Here is a 19,475-nt window from a genome sequence, read left to right as displayed (position 1 = left end):
TCCCTCTGAGCGCTCTCTGTGGGGTCCGAGCCCCACAAGCACCTTCATTTGAGGGTTCACCGCCCTCTCCTTGGGGACAGACCCCTCCATCCCCTTCCTGCCACTCTCAACATGGCGGCCCCCAGGGGGCCCTAGGCAGGGCGGAAGCGCCGCTCCCAAGATGGCGGCGCCCAGCGCTGTGCCACGCCTAAGATGGCTGCGCAGGGGCGGAGCTCGCCCCCCGCCGGTCCCCGCGCTGCCCGTGCCCTCCGGGGGCGGGCGGAGCGCGGTTGTGACGCGGCCGCGGCGGCGGGGCCGGGGGGGGGGGGGGGGGCAGCGGGAGGAGCCACATCGCAGCCGTTCCGCGGGGCCCGGAGCTCCGCCGGTGCCACTCCCAACATGGCGGCGGCGCTACCCCGGCTCTCCCTGCCGCTCCCGCGAGAGGGAGGGGTGAGTCCTCGCGAGAGCTCGGCGCGCTGAGGGCGGCCGACATGGAGCCGGGGGGCGCGGGGCCGCTCCCGGGGAACAACAAGGCCCGCGGTGGGGCCGTGCCCCCCGCCAAGGGCCGCGACCTGGGCCGGCCGCCGCGGAAGGACTCCGAGGTCAGCGCCGCCGCCGCCGGGCCCGGCTCCGGCTCCGCGGGGGGGAGCGGGCGGCCTTTCCGGGCGGGGCGCGTCCTCCCCGCCGCGGGCCTGCCGGGGCTCCGGTACCGGGTCCCCTGGGGCCGGGCCTGGGCTCGCCTCGGCGCCGCTTTCCCGTTCCCTCAAGCCCGGGTCGGTTCGGCCTGTGCGGGGCACGGCCTCGCTCGGTTCCAGACCCGAGGGCCGTAGCGGGGCTGTGTGGGCCGGTCCCTGGAGCTGACTGAGCCCTCCATGGGGACACCGAGGTCCTGGGGGGGGGGGGGTTAGGTTGGAGGGTGTGAAGCTGCTTGATCCCGGGGGTTTTCCATCTGGTTTCCCTGTGGGGATGGCTCCAGAGCCGCCCGCTTCCATGGGTGTCCTCAGTAGGGTTGGGAATGCGCTCTGAGGAGGCTCCGGAGCCCTGGATGCCAGGGAATGGCTCCCAGCACCTTTCAGGAGCTGGCGCATTGGATCTGCCCCTTGCCCACGAGTGGGTACCCTGAGATCCAGGACTCGGTTACTGTGGGTCCGCCTGGGTGGCTTTAAGGGAGCAGCCGGTTTGTGCTCTGAGGTCCCGGATGGTTTCCCATCCCCGCTGAAGCTCTTCGGAGTGGTCTCATTCTCGCCATCCGCACCCATTGGTATCTCCGTGCTCAGCACCGGGGGGATGACCCCGGTTCTCCCAGCTCTGAGGCCTCCCTGCTCCTGCAGAGCCCTGAGGTTTGGCCACATCCCAGCTCCTGCCTCATTCCCTGCCCTTTGGGAGTGTTCGGAGCTGCTGCAGTGCCACCAGGGCAGCTCAATGCGGCTGCGGGTGCAGGAAGAGGAGGGTGGGAGTTGCCTTGGGAACATTGATGCGATTGTGGCTGCAGGTCTGGGGCTCTTAAACACAAGCTCCAGCCCTGCATTCCCGGGAGGATGAGGTGCGTTGGGAATGCCGCGGGGATCTGGGGGTTCCTGCAAGCCGCTGTCATTCAGCTGAGCTCTTCCTCTGCCTTCAGGGCTACTCGGAGTCCCCAGACCTGGAGTTTGAATATGCAGATACAGACAAGTGGGCAGCAGAGCTCTCTGGTAAGGAATTCATCTTGACGTACCAATGAACCAGCCGTGATTTTCTTTCCTGACAGGGATTGAAGGAGCTCTGACAACTCCAGCATCGCTCTGTTATTGCCTTTAAGCACCTTATTTGATGTCTGTAATGAATAGTTTCAGCCTTATGCTGGGTGTGGGGTTTGCTTTTCTCTCCTCTTGGGTAACACTGGACTCAGGGTGCAGAGGTGCACCTTGCTCTGCCAGCTCAGTGCAGGCTGCTGGAGGTTTTCCTCTGTGCTCTCCCTGCAGAGCTCTACAGCTACACAGAGGGCCCAGAGTTCCTGCTCAACCGCAAGTGCTTCGAGGAGGACTTCAGGATCCACAGTAAGACCCCTCTCTTGGACCTCCCTGGGGACGACAGCGCTCTCCCAAAGGAGGTGCAGGGCTTGACGCGTTAATGCTGCAGCCACGCACTGATAATCTTCCTGTGGTTTGTACTGGAGACATCATCAGTGGGCATGGGCTCATCCCAGAGCTCCGGCTGCCTCCAGCGCGGCTGGTGCTGTCTGAGGTGGTTCAACAGCGCCAGGCTGGCAGTGCTCTGGCAGCAGCGGGAGCATCCAGCTCGTTCCCATCAGCTCCACTTCAGATGGATGTGATTCATCTGATGGCTGATGGGAGGCAGGAGACAGGATCCCCGCGCCGCTCACTCCCCAGCATTGCTCCCAGGAGCACCTTGTGCCCTGGTTTCCATCCTGATGAATCCTCTCGTCCTGTTTGGTGTCTGCGTGCCCTCATCCTGCCCACTTTGCCTTTGCAGTGCGGGACAAGAAGTGGACGGAGCTGGACAGGAACCAGCACCGCACCCACGCCATGCGCCTGCTCGACGGGCTGGAGGTCACTGCCAGGGAGAAGAGGCTGAGGGTTGCTCGAGCCATCCTTTATGTTGCCCAAGGTGATGCTGGGCTCCTGCCCTTTTGATTCTCCCCATTGCTAAATCCAGCTGTCGGGCTGAGGACTAGGAACTTCAGCTGTTTAAAGTCATTCTCATTCTTTGCATTTCTGATTTCATGTAGGATGTTTGGAATGAAACTGGTTCTTATGGAAGTCACACGGTTAATGGGAGTTTGGTCTAGAATTTGACTGACTTCCCCATGCTGTCCTGGCTCTGCCAGGCCAACAGAGCAGCTCCATGCTCTGCGCCTGACTTTTTGCCTTAAGGCTGTGTTCTTTCCCCATGCAAAGTGCTCTGGTGGTGTGGAGGGCCTTGGGATCCATGTGGAGGTGGATGGGATCCAGAGAGGGTGTTGTTGCAGGCACGTTTGGGGAGTGTGGCTCTGAGGCCGAGGTGCAGGCTTGGATGAGGTACAACATCTTCCTGTTGCTGGAGGTGGGGACGTTCAATGCTTTGGTGGAGCTGCTGAACATGGAGATAGAGTGAGTATTGGGGGAAAGCACTTCAGAACTGGCCCTGGAGCTCCTTGGCTGGAGTTTTTCCAGTCTGTGGCAGTTTCATTCCTGGTCTGTCCATCGTAGAATCATGGAATGGTTTGGGGTGAAAGAACCCTAAAGCTCCTCCAGCTCCAACCCCTGCCACGGGCAGGGACCCCTTCCACTGGAGCAGCTTGCTCCAAGCCCCTGTGTCCAACCTGGCCTTGAGCACTGCCAGGGATGGGGCAGCCACAGCTTCTCTGGGCACCCTGTGCCAGCGCCTCAGCACCCTCACAGGGAACAGCTTCTGCCTAAGAGCTCAGCTCAGTCTCCCCTCGGGCAGGTTCAAGCCATTCCCCTTGGCCTGTCCCTACAGGCCCTTGTCCCAAGCCCCTCTCCAGGTTTCCTGCAGCCCCTTCAGGCACTGGAGCTGCTCTCAGGTCTCCCCTTCAGGAGCCTTCTCTTCAGGCTGCCCCAGCCCAGCTCTCTCAGCCAGGCTCCATAGATCTGATCTGATCCACATCCCTGATCTGATCCCTGCAGCCACTGGAATGACTCCTGTTGTTCCCAGTGGCTGCTTAGTGAAGGGTTATACCTGATTTATAAGAAATGCACTGAGCTCTGCTGCCCAGCAGCAAGCAGAGACCGCTCTGTTCCTCCTCCCTTGTCTGCACTGTGAACAGGAGACTCATTGCAGCAAGATCTGTCCCAGGGTTTGCCTCTGGTGTGTGTTTTGCTCGTGGCAGAGTTCAGATATGTCCAAAGGCCCCTCTGAGGCTGTTTTCCCTCCACAGCAACAGTGCAGCTTGCAGCAGCGCCGTGAGGAAACCAGCCATCTCCCTGGCTGACAGCACAGACCTGAGGTATGGAGCAAGGGCTGCGAGCTCTGGGTGTGAGGAGGGGCTCCAGTGGGTGCTGGTTTCTTTGGCAAGCTGGGACAGGCCAGAAGGCACTGGGGGATGTCCCAGGGTGGTTCCAGCTCCATGAGCAGCATCGCTGTGCTCCGCCTGCACTGCAGGTGTGTGGCTGCTTGGAGACATGAAAGCAGTAAAGCAGGGGGGAGTGAGAGCCTTTTCCCCAGTGCCTGAGCACTGATCCACTGGTGCAAGGGGTGCATGAAGCTGGCTGTGGTGCAGGCAGATCCACGTCCTCCGCGAGCTGTGGGTGCTGCTGGTGGCTCCGTCACCCATCCTCTGACCTGCTGCTGCTTGCAGGGTGCTGCTGAACATCATGTACCTGATCGTGGAGACTGTTCGGCAGGAGGCTGAGGGGGACAAGCCCGAGTGGAAGAGCATGAGACAGACCTTCCGAGCAGAGCTGGGTGAGGGCCAGGAGCTTGGGGGTGGTGGATGGAGGCAGCCAGGGCTGAAGAGATGGGGTTTGGCTCCAGGCCTCTGTTAATGGGGGCTGGCAGCACTGGGTTGGTTTCTGCTGGGCTGAACCTTGCTGGTGGGGGGCAGGGGGATGAGCAGAGGAAGCCAGCGGCCTGGAGGAGAGGAGCTGTCTGGGGTGAGATGAGGCTTCTGGAGATGGGCAGTGTGATGGTGCCGGTGGCTGGGATGAGGACAGGGATGAGGCTGTTGCTGCCATGTGATTCCAGGAGCCCCCCTGTACAACAACGAGCCTTTCTCTGTCATGCTCTTTGGGATGGTGACCAAGTTCTGCAGCGGCCACGCTCCTCACTTCCCTATGAAGAAGGTGCTGCTCCTGCTCTGGAAGACTGTGCTGGTAAGGAGAAGCTGTGCAGTGCTGACAGGTGCCTTGTGGTTTGCCAGTCTGCAGGGGAAGGAAGTTCTGCCCTCAGAGCTGGCTGCAATTGCTCCGTTCTCTTCAGCCAAGGAGTTAGACCCAGCCCCAGGTTTCACCTCATAGGGGAGCATTGAATAGCGGTGACTGGAGCCTGGATACCAGGAGTAGACCCAAAGCAAAGTCCTCATTGGGGATCTGCGTGAAAGAATCATAGAATCTATGACAGAGATGGTTTGGGTTGGAAGGGACCTTGAGATCATCCAGCTCCAACCCCTGCCATGGGCAGGGACCCCTTCCACTGGAGCAGCTTGCTCCAAGCCCCTGTGTCCAACCTGGCCTTGAACACTGCCAGGGATGGGGCAGCCACAGCTTCTCTGGGCACCCTGTGCCAGCGCCTCAGCACCCTCACAGGGAAGAGCTTCTGCCTTAAGAAAGAAAAGGTGCAAACATTTGAGCTGTGGGTGCCTGAACACCCTCCTGTCCCTTGTGCCTTTCACAATGACAGGAGCAGCACAGGGACAGTTTTACACCCTGGGGAAGGATTTGGGGCTCCTGGAGAGTGGCTTTGGGAAGGGCAGCTGGAGATAGCCCTGGTGTTAAGGAGCCCCTCATGCTCAGGGTGCTGTGGTCTCCTTTGTAGTGTACGCTGGGGGGCTTTGAGGAGCTGCAGAGCATGAAGGCAGAGAAGAGGGAGCTGCTGGGGCTGCCGCCACTGCCGGAGGACAGCATCAAGGTGATCCGGAACATGAGAGCTGCCTCCCCTCCTGCCTCTGCCTCTGACCTCATCGAGCAGCAGCAGAAGCGGGGCCGGCGTGAGCACAAGGTGGGGACAGTGACATAAATGAGAGGACAGTGCTCGGGCATTGGAGCAGCTTGGTCACCCCCCTTCTCTTCTCTCTCTAGGCCCTGATCAAGCAGGATAACCTCGATGCCTTCAATGAGCGGGATCCATACAAAGCTGACGACTCCCGTGAGGAAGAGGAGGAAAACGATGATGACAACAGCCTGGAGGGAGAGACCTTCCCCCTCGAACGGGATGAAGTGATGCCTCCCCCCACCCAGCACCCCCCCAGCGACCGCATCACCTGCCCCAAGGGGCTGCCCTGGGCCCCCAAGGTCCGGTGAGTCCCTGGGGCTGCCCTGTGGGGAGAGCTGGAGTGGAAAACGGGGGCTGTTAGATACTGAGGGTGTCAGCAGGGCTGTGGGGAAGGTGTTGGGGATGGGGTCACTTTGGTGGCTGTGCTTTGGTGGGGTGGACTTAGCATCATCTCTTGGGGGTGCTGAGTGATGGAGCTGAACATGAGCAGCTTGTGTCCAGGCAGCCAGGAAGTCCCCAGCATCCTGGCCTATACCAGCACCAGTGCGGCAGCAGGGCCAGGGCAGGGATTGTGCCCCTGCACTGGGCACTGGTGAGGCTGCACCTTGAATCCTGTGTTCAGCTCTGGGCCCCTCACTGCAAGAGAGACATTGAGGGGCTGGAGCGGGGCCAGAGAAGGGAATGGAGCTGGTGCAGGGCCTGGAGCACAGCGGTGATGGGGAACGGCTGAGGGACCTGGGGGGTTCAGATGGAGAAGAGAAGGCTCAGGGGGGACCTGATGGCTCCCTACAGGTGCCTGACAGGAGGATGGAGCCAGGAGGGGCTGGGCTCTGCTCCCAAGGAACAAGGGATGGGACAAGAGGAACCGGCCTCAAGCTGCACCAGGGCAGGTTTAGATGGAGCTGAGGAGCAATTCCTGCCCCAGAGGGTGCTCGGGCATTGGAACAGGCTGCCCAGGGCAGGGCTGCAGGCACCGGCCCTGGAGGTGTTCACACAGCGTGGAGACGAGGCCTCAGTGCCATGGATTAGGGGTGGCCTTGGCAGTGCTGGGGTAAGGGTTGGACTGGATGGGATTAAAGGGCTTTCCCAGCCTGGTTGATTCAGTGATTCCTTTATGCGGCCACAAGTCTTTTCCTGGGGCTGTGACTCTTTCCCTTTTCCCTTTGCTGCAGAGAGAAGGACATTGAGATGTTCCTGGAGTCCAGCCGCAGCAAGTTCATCGGCTACACACTTGGCAGGTGGGTTCCTGCAGAGCCAACCCCTGTCGGGGAGAGGCTGGGCCTTGGGGGGTTGTGGTGGGAGCTGCTAATGTGGGGGCTGCCATTGCCCAGTGCTTGGCAGAGGAGAAGTCCTGAGCTCACTGACTCCTTCTTGGGGTGGTGGTTGGTGGTCTCTGACCCAGCAGCTTTGCTCCTGCCTGCACCCAGCCTGGCTCTTCCCCTTCTCTCTAGTGACACCAACACCGTGGTGGGATTGCCCAGGCCCATCCATGAGAGCATCCGAACCCTGAAGCTGGTGAGTCCATTGAGGAGTTCCCCCAGCCCCTGCTGTTGTGTGGGTGCCACTTCTCCATCCCTCTGCTTCATTCACAGCTCGGCACCATAAGGTGCATTTTCCTCACCCTGCCCCACTTGCTCAGCCCTCTGGAGGGAGGAGCCTGGAGGTTTTGTCCCATCCCTGGTCTCCCAGACTCGATGAGCCCCTTTCCTTACTGGTTTCAGCCCTTTCTGACTGGAATTGCCACACCCTGCCCATCAGCATTGGTCAGGAATAACAGGGGGGGACTTAGAAGGATGATGGGATGGTGGCATCGAGGGGGTCCCATGGGGTGTCCCACTGCTCTCTCTCTGTGCAGCACAAGTACACATCCATTGCAGAGGTCCAAGTGCACATGGAAGATGAGTTCCTGCGCTCCCCGCTCTCTGGAGTGAGTGGGGATGAGGATGGGATGGAGATCCCAGGCGGGGGGCATTTGGTCCTGTCAGGACTTTGGCTTCTGGCAGGGCTGGGGGATTTGGTGCACTGGGGAGGGTGGGTTTTGAGGGGAGGCTCTGGGTGGGAGCTGGGGGTATCCTGCCCTTGGGGTGGGGGGTGCCCTGCCTGAGGCTGAGCTAGGCCCATGGCACCAATGGCAGCTCCTGGTCTTCTGGTCTTGTGTGGCACCAGGGTGAAGAAGAAGTGGAGCAAGTCCCTGCAGAGATCCTGTACCAGGGCCTGCTGCCGAGCCTGCCCCAGTACATGGTGAGCTGGGGAGCTCTGCGGGTCCCTGGGCTTGGTGGAGGTGACTTCCCTCCACTGCTCCATCCCTTTCCAGTGGTGCCCTCAGGCTCCCCCCCATACACACCCCTGTTACTCCTTGCTGCAGTGGGGCTCCCACCCCATTTCCCTTCTTTCCCTTCTCCCCAGATTGCTCTGCTGAAGATCCTCCTCGCTGCAGCCCCCACTTCCAAAGCCAAGACAGACTCCATCAATATCCTGGCAGATGTCTTGCCAGAGGAGATGCCGTGAGTGCCTGTGGGGAGTGAGCAGAGGTGTTGCTGGGAAGGGAAGGGGGAGCAGGAAGGGGAGGCAAAGGGAAGGGAAAGGGGGATGAGGAGGAGCCAGGCAGGGTGGTATGGTTTGGGCTGGGGCTGTGTTGGGGTTCTCCTGGGTGATTGCACCACCTTCTGCTCAGTGGGGTGCCAGGTGTTGGGTGCTGCTGCCAGGGGGTGGCAGGGCTGCCTGCAGACAGTGCCCCAGCCCAAGGAGCCCTGTGTCCCTTAGGACCACGGTGCTGCAGAGCATGAAGCTAGGGGTGGATGTGAATCGGCACAAGGAGATCATTGTCAAAGCCATTTCTGCTGTGCTGCTCCTCCTGCTCAAGCACTTCAAGCTGAACCACATCTACCAGGTGAGGTGGGAGAGTCCAGCCACCCTGCCTGGGGTTTTGGGGATGGACAGGACCCAAACTGAGTCCCCATTCCCTTGCCTTTGTCCCCAGTTTGAGTACATGGCCCAGCACCTCGTCTTTGCCAACTGCATCCCGCTCATCCTGAAGTTCTTCAACCAGAACATCATGTCCTACATCACTGCCAAAAACAGGTAAGAAAGGAAGCTGCCCACCTGTGTCCCTGCTTGCTTTCCCCCCTCGTCATCCCTCCTTGGCTGTGGGTGTAGGTGGACCTGGGGAAGTGCTCACAACAGCTTCCAACCCAAATCATTCCATGATCTCCAGTGGGTGGGAGGTGTGGGGCTGTTATCCCCAGGCTGGGTAGGATCTGGGGGAGCAGCACAACACCCTTCTTCCTGCAGCATTTCTGTCCTGGACTACCCATACTGTGTGGTGCACGAGCTGCCTGAGCTGACAGCAGAGAGCCTGGTGAGTCGCTCCTGGCACCCTTGGCTGCTCCCTGGAGGGGGGGAACATGGGTGCAGGGAGGCAGCAGGGCTCCAGCATCCACTCCTGCACTCAGTCCCTGGGACTTTGGGTGGTGTGGGTCTGGCAGACGTCTGCATGTTGAGCTGTACCCTTTGGGTATGGGTCTTCAGACCAGAACAGCCTCCCCTCATCTCTGTTCCCGTCTCCTGTGTGACTCCTGCCCTGCTTCCCCACAGGAAGCTGGAGACAACAACCAGTTCTGCTGGAGGAACCTCTTCTCCTGCATCAACCTCCTGCGCATCCTGAACAAGCTGACCAAGTGGAAGCACTCCCGCACCATGGTGAGGGTGGGGAGCCCACCGGGGCCCAGCCCAGCCACACTGGGCTCCTCAGGGTGCCTGGGCTGAGGATGCCTTGGGGTGTCCCTGGGGTACTTCAGGGAGCGAGAGGTTAGAAAAGGTGATCGGGGGGGGTGTGGGGTGTGTGCTCACTGCAGTGAGCAGTGCCACATGTGCAGAGGGGTGGTCCCAACAGAGGGACCTGGACATGCGTGAGAGGTGGCCAATGCCAACCTCATGGAGTTCAGCAGAGCCAAGTGCAAGGTCCTGCCCCTGGGTCAGGGCAATCCCAGGCACAGCCACAGGTTGGGCAGAGAAGAGACTGAGAGCAGCCTGAGGAGAAGGACTTGGGGGTGTTGGGTGACAAGAAGCTCTCCATGACCTGGCCCAGAGCCACCCCCCCCGTGCTGGGCTGCATCCCCAGAGCATGAGCAGCAGAGCAGGGAGGGGATCCTGCCCCTCTGCTGTGCTCTCTCGAGACCCCACTTGGAGCACTGTGTGCAGGTCTGGTGTTCCCAACACAAGGGATGTGGAGCTGTTGGAGCGAGGCCAGAGGAGGCCATGGAGCTGCTGCGAGGGCTGGAGCAGCTCTGCTCCGGAGCCAGGCTGAGAGAGCTGGGCTGGGGCAGCCTGGAGAAGAGAAGGCTCCTGAAGGGGAGACCTGAGAGCAGCTCCAGTGCCTAAAGGGGCTGCAGGGAACCTGGAGAGGGGCTTGGGACAAGGGCCTGTAGGGACAGGCCAAGGGGAATGGCTTGAACCTGCCTGAGGGGAGACTGAGATGAGCTCTTAGGCAGAAGCTCTTCCCTGTGAGGGTGCTGAGGCGCTGGCCCAGGGTGCCCAGAGAAGCTGTGGCTGCCCCATCCCTGGCAGTGCTCAAGGCCAGGTTGGACACAGGGGCTTGGAGCAAGCTGCTCCAGTGGAAGGGGTCCCTGCCTGTGGCAGGGGCTGGAGCTGCAGGAGCTTTAGGGTCTCTTCTAACCCAAAGCATTCCAGGATTCTATGTCACTCTGTCCCCTGCTGCCGGGGGCTGTCCCTGCAGATGCTGGTGGTGTTCAAGTCAGCCCCTATCCTGAAGCGGGCGCTGAAGGTGAAGCAGGCCATGATGCAGCTGTATGTGCTGAAGCTGCTCAAGGTCCAGACCAAGTACCTGGGCCGGCAGTGGAGGAAGAGCAACATGAAGACCATGTCAGCCATCTACCAGAAGGTGCGGCACCGTCTCAACGATGACTGGGCTTACGGCAATGGTATGTGAATCACAGGGACTGCAGAGCATCCCCTCAGCCAGGTCCTTGCTGCTCCAGGCAGGGGATTGTTTGCACCCAGAGCTGTCCCTTTGCTGCCTTTAGGGCTTGTGCAGCCTTTAGGCTGGGGTGTGGGGAGGGATTTTTCCTTTCCTGAGGGACATGGGCTGCCTGAAGGGCCCCAGTTCCCCTTCTAACACCTCTTTTCCCTGTGCCCAGACCTGGATGCTCGTCCATGGGATTTCCAGGCAGAGGAATGTGCTCTTCGTGCCAGCATTGAGCGCTTCAATTCGCGCCGCTACGACCGGGCCCACAGCAACCCTGATTTCCTGCCTGTGGACAACTGCCTGCAGAGCGTGCTGGGCCAGCGCGTGGACCTGCCCGAGGACTTCCAGGTCAACTACGACCTGTGGCTGGAGCGGGAGGTCTTCTCCCGACCCATCTCCTGGGAGGAGCTGCTGCAGTGATGGACACCGGGGAGGCCGGAGGGGGTTGCTTTGGGGAGAGGTCAAGGCTGCTGCTGAGGGGCAGGAGGATCGAAGCTTTGGGGGGGGGCTGTGGGTGCCTGGACCCCCCTGTGGTGGGCTTGGGAAGAGGCTGGAGCTGTGGGGTCCTCACCAAGACACCATCCTGCCCCTCTGCGTCCTTCCAGGCTGTGCCAGGCTCAACCCTGAGCCCAGCGTGAAGGTTTGGTGGAGGTTGTTCCCTATGGGGTGGGGGGGGACCTGTGTGCACCGCAGGAGGCAGCACCACCAGCACCCTCCTCCTGCCCCCCACCAGCCGGGGTCAAGAAGGGGGAACAGGCAGCGGGGTGAGGATCCCTTCGGTGCTGCTGGGGGTACACGGGGAGCAGAAGCTGGTGTGACAGGAGAACGGGGGGACCCTGCCCGGGCCCTGCCGGGCTTCGGGGTGCAGGGAGGCGGTGGAGACTGCAGTGTCCCCTCGCCCCGCTGGGGGGCGCGGGTGAGCTGTACGCATACATCTGGTCCTGATGCTGTCCGAGCGTGGGCTCTGTCTGTCCGGATGGATCCAGCGATGGTTCTGTCCTTGTCCCTGCTCCCTGCTCGTGTCCCGCTGCGGGGGGATGATTTGTCCCTGGAGATTGCTTTTCTATCTTGCAATGGGAGCTGGTGGCCTCGGGGCGGGGGGGGAGCTGCTCCCACAGGGATTTGTTGATCCCTGTCCCTGAATGTTCCCAGTTCTGTCCTGGGGTTTCTGACCCCGGCATGGTGCTAGTGTCACTGTGCTTTTCTTTGGCTTCTGCACCTCACAGAGGAGCTGAACGTCCAACCCCCCATCCCCAAGGCTTGGCCTTGCCATAGCTCACCTTTACTTGCAGTGCCTCAGTTTCCCTGGCAGAGGGCCCGCAGCTCCAGTGGGTGAAATCGGGGATATTCCCCCCTGGTTGGCCTGGGGAGAGGCAGGAGGAAGCTGCTTCCCTGCCCAGCTGGGCTGGTGTTTGCAGGCAGGGGGGGCTGGAGCAGCCCTGGTTTATCCCCCGTGGTCCTCCAGGAGTGAGCCCAGCCTGGGGGATGCTCAGCCCTCATCCTGCCCATGCTCCCATGGGCTCTGAAGGCAGGAGGCAGCAAACTCAGAAAAGCCACATTGGGGGGGGTGTTCCTTCAATGTGGGTGCCCCCAGGTGCTCAGAACCTGGTCCTGGTGTTGGGGGCCAGCCTGAGATGCTGTGGATGAGATGGGAGCATCCCACCTCGCTCCAAACCATTCCCAGCCCGCGGCTGTTGCAGCACAGCCGGAGCCAAAAGGAACTTCTTGAAGCTGTGCTTTATTGTTCCTAATGGATAACAAAACCCTCTCCAGAGGGAGGGAGCCAGAGCATGGAGTGCCCCAGGCTGGGGGGACACCCACTGGGTGCACAGCAGGGCTGGGGGGTACCTCCTGGGGGGGCACCCACTGTGTCTGTGCTGTGTCTTGAAGCTTTTGGGCTCCCTTTGGCTCCCCCTTTGACCCAAATGGGGCTGCCCTGGCAGGTTGGTGCCTCCCCGAGGGGGTCTGTGGTGCCCCCAGCACCCCAGTTAGGGCACCCAGGATGGTACCAATGTGGGGGTCCCATGTGCACCTCCTCACCTCATTGATCTGCGTGTCACAGGCTATGGGTACCCCCACGGGGCTTCAGCTCAGGTGTCTTCATCCCACCCCATCCTGGTTTATCTCTTGTGTCGGGGGCTCCGGGAGCTGGTGGCTGTGCTAGGGGGGCTGTTTCCTGTCCCAGAGCTGATCCCCATTCCAAGGGGGAGCAGAAAGGGCAGCCGATGGCTTGGGGGGGGGTGTCTTTGAGGCCTCAATGAACAGTTACCCCAGCACCCCCCCGAGCACCAGCATCTTGGGTGGGGGTCTTCCCACTATGGTTGGACTGGGTCATGAAGAGCCCAGTTTCTGCCAGTGCTGGTTGCACTGGGGAGGATGCAGTGGCCACATGGGCTGGAGAATGGGGTGCTACCCCCAGACCAATCTGGTCCCCCCTCAGGTTGGGCAGAGGGGACCCTGCTGCAACCCACCAGTATCTCCATCAGCTCCTGTGGTCTGAAGGTGCTTGGGCGGGGGGTGGGCGCTCAGCGTTTTAGAAGCCACTTTTAGGGTACCAAGCTCCAGTTCCAGCCCTATTGGGGGAAATTGGGTTTGGGGGTGACCTTCATCCCCCTATCGTCACCCAGGGGTATCCAACAGCGGGCTGGGATGCAGGAAAGCTCATGGAGATCAGGATGCACAGGGAGGGGGTAAGGGTGACCCCAGCAACCTGCTCCCAAACCCTGGTGCTGTTGGGGGGGGGGGCAGATGGTCCATGGATCCCATGGGATCATGTCGCCCAGTTCAGCAGGCTGCTGGTGGCCTCTTTGCTCTTCACCCTCAGCGGCACCAACGCAGGGGACTTGTAATCGTGTTCGGGTGCGGGCTCGAAGGGGGGGGTGCCCAGGCCCGGGGGGGGAAGGCCGTGCAGGGGGTAGAGGCCGGGATGGGGGCCGGGAGAGGTGGGAATGCCCATGAAGCCGGTGATGTTGCCGTGGGGATACGGGGACAGGCCGGGGGCCGGGATGCTCTCAGGGGGCAGGAGCCCCGGGGGGTTCCTGGGGCCGGAGCTGGGCCAGAGCCTGGGCTGGAGCTGGAAGAGACCAAGAGAGAAAAGCCCCAAGTGAGAGGAGGGGACCCCATTTCCCCCCCTCCACGACCCCCACCCGCGCCCATTGGATCCCCTTCATCCGCAGGGTGCGCTGCGAGGGATGCCTTTGCTTTGCTCTAATTGCCCCAGGGGGGTTGAATCCCGGTTGGAATCATCCCTCCTTTCCCCATGCAGGGATTTTGGCATTGGGGAAATGCATGGAGCAGAGATTTAAAGGATTTTTGTGCTTTTCAATGTTGGAAGGAGGGGAAAAAAAAAGGAGTTTAGCAGGAAAAGGGCAGGAAGCGCTGGGTGGATGTGGGACAGAGGTTTGGGGAGGGGGGGACCCCCCAAAACCTGCCTCAAAGGCTGTGTTCCGATGGGAAATGGAGGGGGATGTAAAGCAGCCTTGTCCCGAATGCGGCACAATGCGATGCTGCTTTTATTCCCCTCCTTTTCCATCCGGGCCCACGTGTTTTTCCCAAGGGTGGATGGAACCACGTGGAGAGAAGGGGCAAACACGGGTGATGGGGTTCATCCCACAGGGATCCCTGCCCGGGATGGGTGATGGGGGGCGGGAAGAGCTCTCACCTCCTGGATTTTCCCATAACGTTCCCGTTTGCGCCACTTGGCTCTTCGGTTCTGGAACCAGACCTGGGGATGGAGAAGGGGGCTGAGCTGAGGCATCTCGGGGGCAGATGGGCAGCTCCTGCCTTGATCCGTGCTCATCTTCCCGGCTGGAAAGGAGCCCTAATGCCATATCCCAGCATCCCGGTACACTGGAGGTGAATGGAGGAAGCTGCCCGTGTGCACAGCCCTGCTTGAGCTCACCAGCCATATAGTGTAGAGCTGTGGATGTATGTGGCCATATAAGATATGGCTGTATCCATATACTATGTGGATAATACCTTTTATCCCTCTTGGAAAACAAGTGCTCCTGCTCCGTGGATGCTGCTTCTCTCTTTTTTTGTCCTCCTGGGCCCTCTTTACCCCAGGTTTTGATGCAGATTGAGGCTCTTGGGGTCCTGTGTGGTCACTGTGACCCACCTGCATATCCCCCCTGTGCTGCTGGATGGGGCTGGGAACTGGTGCTGGATGCAGGCTGGGATGCAGGACTGGGATGCTGGACTGGGATGCAGGATCAGGATGAAGGACTGGGATGTAGGACCAGGATGCAGGGCCGGGATGCAGGACTGGGATGCAGGACTGGGATGTTGGACTGGGATGCAGGACTGGGATGCAGGACTGGGATGCAGGATCGGGATGAAAGACTTGGATGCGGGACTGGGATGCGGGACCGGGATGCAGGACCGGGATGCAGGACTGGGATGCAGGTCTGGGATGAAGGACCGGGATGCGGGACCGGAATGCAGGACTGGGATGCAGAACTGGGATGCAGGACCAGGATGCTTGCCCCAGAGCTCTCATGATTACACGTAATTGCATCTAAATCCACCCCAAAGCAGGGCTCCGGGGCTGTGGCCGGTGCCTTGTCCCCAGGTCCTGCCCCATGGGGGGGGCAGCACCCAGCACCCAATGGGTGCTCCCTGCTCACTACATGTCCCGCCTGCCTTCCCTTTCCTCCCTGCCGGGTGCCCCCTCCAGCTGCCTCTTCCCACTGGGAGTCTCAAACCACACGGAGATGCCTCTGGAAGGAGCTCACTGGTTTGGTGCCGGGGTGGTGAGGGAGGTCCTCATCCAGCCCCGCATCCTGGGGCGTGCTGAGCGGCTCCATCCCTGCGCTGGAAGGAGCTGAACTGGGGTTGAGGTGGGAAAGGGGTCTGGGATTGAGGGATGCACAGGGTGGGATCACATTAGGGCATGGTGTGGAGGGGGGGAGCTCCCAGATTCCCACCCCTCGGGTGCTGCAGAGAGGGGACAAGAGGAGAAGTGGAGGGAGCTTGGGTGAAGCCAGTGCCTGGGCTGCGATTTAGCATCATCCTCCGGGGAAAACCACCTTCCAGCAGGGAAAACATCCTCACCCATCCCAGTGAGAGCCGGGGGGGCCGGTACCTGCACCCTGGCTTCGGTCAGGTCCGTCTGCAGCGCCAGCTGCTCCCGGGCGTAGACATCGGGATAATGCGTCCTCTGGAAAACCTTCTCCAGCTCCTCCAGCTGGAACGTGCTGAAGGTCGTCCGGTTCCTGCGCTTCTTGCTCTTGCTCAGGGGCTCGGGGAGCTCGGGGACCCGGTGCAGGCTGCCCAAGGGGGGTCCCATTGCGCACCCCAGGTCCCCCGGGCCTTTAGGGAGCCCCCGGCCGGGCGCGGGCATCACCTGGTACCCACCTTTGCATCCCTTCTCACTGCCTGGCAGGGGAGAGGCACAGGATGGGGGTGTCAATGGTGCTGATGAAGCCAAGGCAGCCCCAACCCTCCCCTCCTGCCCCTGTATGGTCCCCATCACCCCAGCAGGGGGGTGGGATGTGGTCCCACAAGCACAATCCCTGCTCATGGGGGGAGCTGTGGGCAGGCAAGGTCACGGGGGGGGGGGGGCAGTGGGCTCTCGGGGGCTGATTTGGGGACCCTCTTGGATGCTGCCCTTAAGCTCTGGGTGAATGGGGGCTCCCACTCCAGCACTGATGCTGACAGTGCCCCCCCCAGCACACGTCGGTGCTGGGCCAGATCCAGACATACCCCCTCCTACGCCCCCCTCCTACGCCCCCCCAGGCTCTGTCCCATGGAGCATCTCCTTGCCCCTGGGCTGGCATTTCCCTATAGCTGAAACTTGGGAAACCAGCTGGAGAGGAGTGAACCCCCCCCCGAGCCCCCCCTTCTGCTGGAGGACTCCTCATCCCCCTGCAGAGCTGGGGCTTCTCCTCTCCCCTCGCTGCTGCTGCAGCTCAGGGGTGTCCAATGAAGTGGCTTCAAGGAGATAAATCACTGCCACACAGTGAGGGGTCACCTTTGTCCCCATGTGGGGACATAGGGATGCACACGGGTACCACAGCCGATGCTGGGTGCTGCTGGCACCCCAGGGAGATGAACCAGTGTGTGTGGGGGGAGTTAGCAGATGGGGGGGGGGGGGATGATTTGGGGTCCTCCAGCACTGAGGGGGTTCACCTGGCAAGGGGAGAACGTGACAATGCTGGGGGTCACCCTGGTCTCACCCCCAAGCACCAGCTCCAGCGACTTGGGCAAGGGGAGACCCCCTGGTTCCCTTGGAAGGGCAGGATCGGGCCCACGGCAGGGCCTGGGGCCACTGAGGGAGGAAAATCGGCTCCTTTGGGATGGATCCTCCCTCCCGGCCCATTTAACCACCACATCCTATTGGGGCGGGGGAATGGGGGTCCCCATCCCTATGGACCCAGGGCTTCAGCCCCTGCTGAGGCCTTTTCCAGACTTTTGGTTTTGATTTTTGGCTGTTTCCTAACGAAGGCGATTTGGGGGTTCCGGAAACAGCCGAGAGCCCGGCTCCAGCTGCTTCGGATTAGTGGGAAAACGTTCTTTGGGGGGAATTCTGGCAGCAGGAACTGCTCCCCATCCCCTCGCTACCGACCTGCCCAGTGCCCGGCAGTGGGTAACGGCGAAGGGATGAGGCCACATCGCTGTTTCCTGCCCGCTTTGTCCTCTGAAGGGCTGGGCCGCGGGATTTGGTGATACAAACCAAGTCCCAAAGGAGCCGAATGAAGGGAGAACGCCCAAATAGGACTAAAAACTGGGAAAACCGGACCGAAATAAAGCTAATCCCGCTGCACGAGGCATCGGGTTTGGGCTTTCTCCCCGTTTTCCAAGGCAATTCCTGAGCGACCCGCGGCATTGGAGACAAATAAATAAATGGCCTGAAAGAAGGAGAAAGACGGAAGGGAGCAGGATGCGGGCGCGTAGCTAAATAAACACGGCGGAGCAGGGGGACAAAGAGGATGGGGAAAGGGAATATAGTGCGGAATAGTGCAATTTCCACCCCAAAAGGTTCAGCGGCTCTGGGGATCTCGCAGCTGGAAAACAGCTGCCCCATTCCGGGGGGAAAGGAGAACTCAAAGGGATCATTGGCGACGGGATGGGGCATGGAAAAGGCTCCCGGGAACCGGGCAGGACGCAGCAGTAACCAGCGAAAGCTCCCCCCTGGACCCAGCAGCATCCCCGCCGTGCGCCGGGAGCAGGTAAGCGCGGCCGAGGGGACCGGCCCCGGTGCCCCCGGTACCCCCGGGGTGTTTTCTACCTGTTCCTCCCGGTTGGGAGCTGCGAGGGGGCTTTGCTGGGCCCCGCCTGGTTCCCGTTACACCCGCGGCGCTGCCTTGGTCTTCTGTTAAGGGGGGTAAAAGCCCCGTGGGACCGGGGAGCCCCCGACGGTCCCGGCCGGGAGGGGAAGTGCGAGGGAGCGCCGGGAGTTGTTCGGCCGCTGGAAGCCCCAGGGCAGCGCCTCGTCCCGCCGGGAACCGGGAGCGCTGGAGCTCCGGAGCCCTGCACCGGGCAGCGCCGTGCCCTGCGAGCCCCGGGTCCTGCCCGCTGAGGCCTTTCCAGCCTCCTCCGAGGGACGGAGCCGTTCTCCGGCCCCGCTAAAGGGCTCCGGGCCCTCCGGGAGCCGCCGTCGCGGCAGCGGGACCGGGGTCTCCGCCACCGCCTCTTTTCCCCTGGGTCCTGGGCGGTGGGGACGATCCCGGAGCCGCGAGTCTCTGTCGGGACACAGTCCCGGCCGCGCTACCCACGGGCGCATCGGCCCGGTCCTTGCCGGCTCCCCGCTCCCGTCGGGGGACGTCATCCGCGACCCGACGGGGCCGCATCGCGACTGCGGCCGCCTCGGTGAAGCCGGGGCCGCTCGGGAAGGGCTCAGGGCTGCGGGTCCCGGCAGCCACCGAGGGCAGCGGCAGGAGCGGGCCCGCGGGCAGGGGCAGAGAGGGAGGAAAGAAAAGCAGAAGGGGCCGAGGAAGAGGTCGGCGGCCCCGGGGTCCCCCATCCATCCCCCCCGCCGCTCGCCCCGGTACCTGCAGCCCCGGCCGGGTAAAGCGGCTTCCCATTGACGGCCATGGCGAGGGGCCCCGGGCCGGAGATCCCCCGGTACCGGGGCTCTGCCCGCTCCTGCGGACACCGGGCCAGGCGGGGGCCGAGCAGCGGCGGCCGCCGGAGGGGACCCAGGGGGAAGGCGTTGGGAGCCCGGGGCAGCCCCGGGGGGGGCCCGGCCCGGCGAGGCGGGGGGAAGGCCGGGCAGGCCGGTGCCTCCATGGCGCAGGTTGGAGGGGCCGGGGGGGGGCGGCCGGCGGGGAGCGGATTTTGTGCGGGGGCCCAGGGAGGAGGAGGAGGAGGAGGGGGGGGGGGGGCGGTGATGGGAAGGGAGGGATCGCCGAGCCCCCCCCCCTCCATGCACACCCCCACCCCCAGCCCGCTCCCCGCCAGTCACGTGCGTCCAACCACGGCCGCTTCGTTAACCCTCGGATCCCAAATCCCACCCCTCAATTGCCCCCAGCTCCTTCCCCCGGGGGGGCTCCGAGCAGAGCAGTAGCAGGGACCCCCCCCCCCCATACAGGGGCTGTGGGGGGAGCCCCCTCCTCCCCTCCCAGCGCTCCCAGTGTCTCCCAGCTACAGGAAATGCCCAGGGCCCTTCCTTCATTGGGAGCCTCATCCCAGCCGCTCCGAGCAGCCCAAAATCCCAATCCCGGGGAGAAACTCCCATGTTTTAGTCGCCCTCTGGGCTTTTCCCCTTCCCAAGTTTTCCTGAACCCATTTGTAGCCTTTTCCTCCCTCCAAGGCCCCGGTTGAGGCCTGGGCAGGTCAGTTCAGGGATGACCATTACCCTGGGACATGGGATCTGGGATCCTATGGTGCCATTTCCACCTTCCGAGCCGGGACTGGGCTCTCT

General features: G+C 62.1%; 2 protein-coding genes across 2 annotated transcripts; one reads left to right on the top strand and one right to left on the bottom strand.

Annotated features, from left to right (window-relative positions):
* Window positions 1-418: 418 nt before the first annotated feature.
* On the top strand, window positions 419-11,562 carry STRIP1 (striatin interacting protein 1). The gene is made up of 21 exons (XM_065698345.1): window positions 419-581; window positions 1,601-1,670; window positions 1,941-2,015; window positions 2,452-2,586; window positions 2,948-3,068; window positions 3,857-3,925; window positions 4,277-4,383; window positions 4,663-4,790; window positions 5,452-5,634; window positions 5,715-5,932; window positions 6,801-6,866; window positions 7,080-7,143; window positions 7,484-7,555; window positions 7,795-7,869; window positions 8,035-8,132; window positions 8,392-8,518; window positions 8,609-8,709; window positions 8,920-8,986; window positions 9,223-9,327; window positions 10,364-10,568; window positions 10,785-11,562. Exons 1-21 carry the CDS (start codon window positions 471-473, stop codon window positions 11,030-11,032), a joined length of 2,445 nt encoding a protein of 814 aa, XP_065554417.1. The 5' UTR covers window positions 419-470; the 3' UTR covers window positions 11,033-11,562.
* Window positions 11,563-13,382: 1,820 nt separating this feature from the next.
* Window positions 13,383-18,856, bottom strand: ALX3 (ALX homeobox 3). The gene is made up of 4 exons (XM_065698346.1): window positions 18,604-18,856; window positions 15,696-15,988; window positions 14,274-14,336; window positions 13,383-13,685 (listed from the first exon to the last, which is right to left on the bottom strand). The coding sequence occupies exons 1-4, from the start codon at window positions 18,839-18,841 to the stop codon at window positions 13,383-13,385; spliced, it is 897 nt and encodes a 298-aa protein (XP_065554418.1). The 5' UTR covers window positions 18,842-18,856.
* Window positions 18,857-19,475: the final 619 nt, after the last annotated feature.

This window comes from Lathamus discolor, chromosome 19 (assembly GCF_037157495.1).
Source record: "Lathamus discolor isolate bLatDis1 chromosome 19, bLatDis1.hap1, whole genome shotgun sequence".
Lineage (NCBI taxonomy): Eukaryota > Metazoa > Chordata > Aves > Psittaciformes > Psittacidae > Lathamus > Lathamus discolor.
Note: the sequence above shows the minus strand (reverse complement) of the source record. Positions and strands in the feature narration are given on the sequence as shown.

Bases quoted from the DNA above. Each gene is read 5' to 3' on its own strand.
- STRIP1 (XM_065698345.1), top strand. From the start codon at position 471: ATGGAGCCGGGGGGCGCGGGGCCGCTCCCGGGGAACAACAAGGCCCGC. The intron at 1,671-1,940 runs GTAAGGAATTCA...CTCTCCCTGCAG, and splicing joins GTGGGCAGCAGAGCTCTCTG to AGCTCTACAGCTACACAGAG. The intron at 4,384-4,662 runs GTGAGGGCCAGG...ATGTGATTCCAG, and splicing joins GACCTTCCGAGCAGAGCTGG to GAGCCCCCCTGTACAACAAC.
- ALX3 (XM_065698346.1), bottom strand. From the start codon at position 18,841: ATGGAGGCACCGGCCTGCCCGGCCTTCCCCCCGCCTCGCCGGGCCGGG. The intron at 15,989-18,603 runs GTACCGGGGCGA...CTCCCCTGCCAG, and splicing joins TTACCCGGCCGGGGCTGCAG to GCAGTGAGAAGGGATGCAAA. The intron at 14,337-15,695 runs GTACCGGCCCCC...CTCCATCCCCAG, and splicing joins TGACCGAAGCCAGGGTGCAG to GTCTGGTTCCAGAACCGAAG.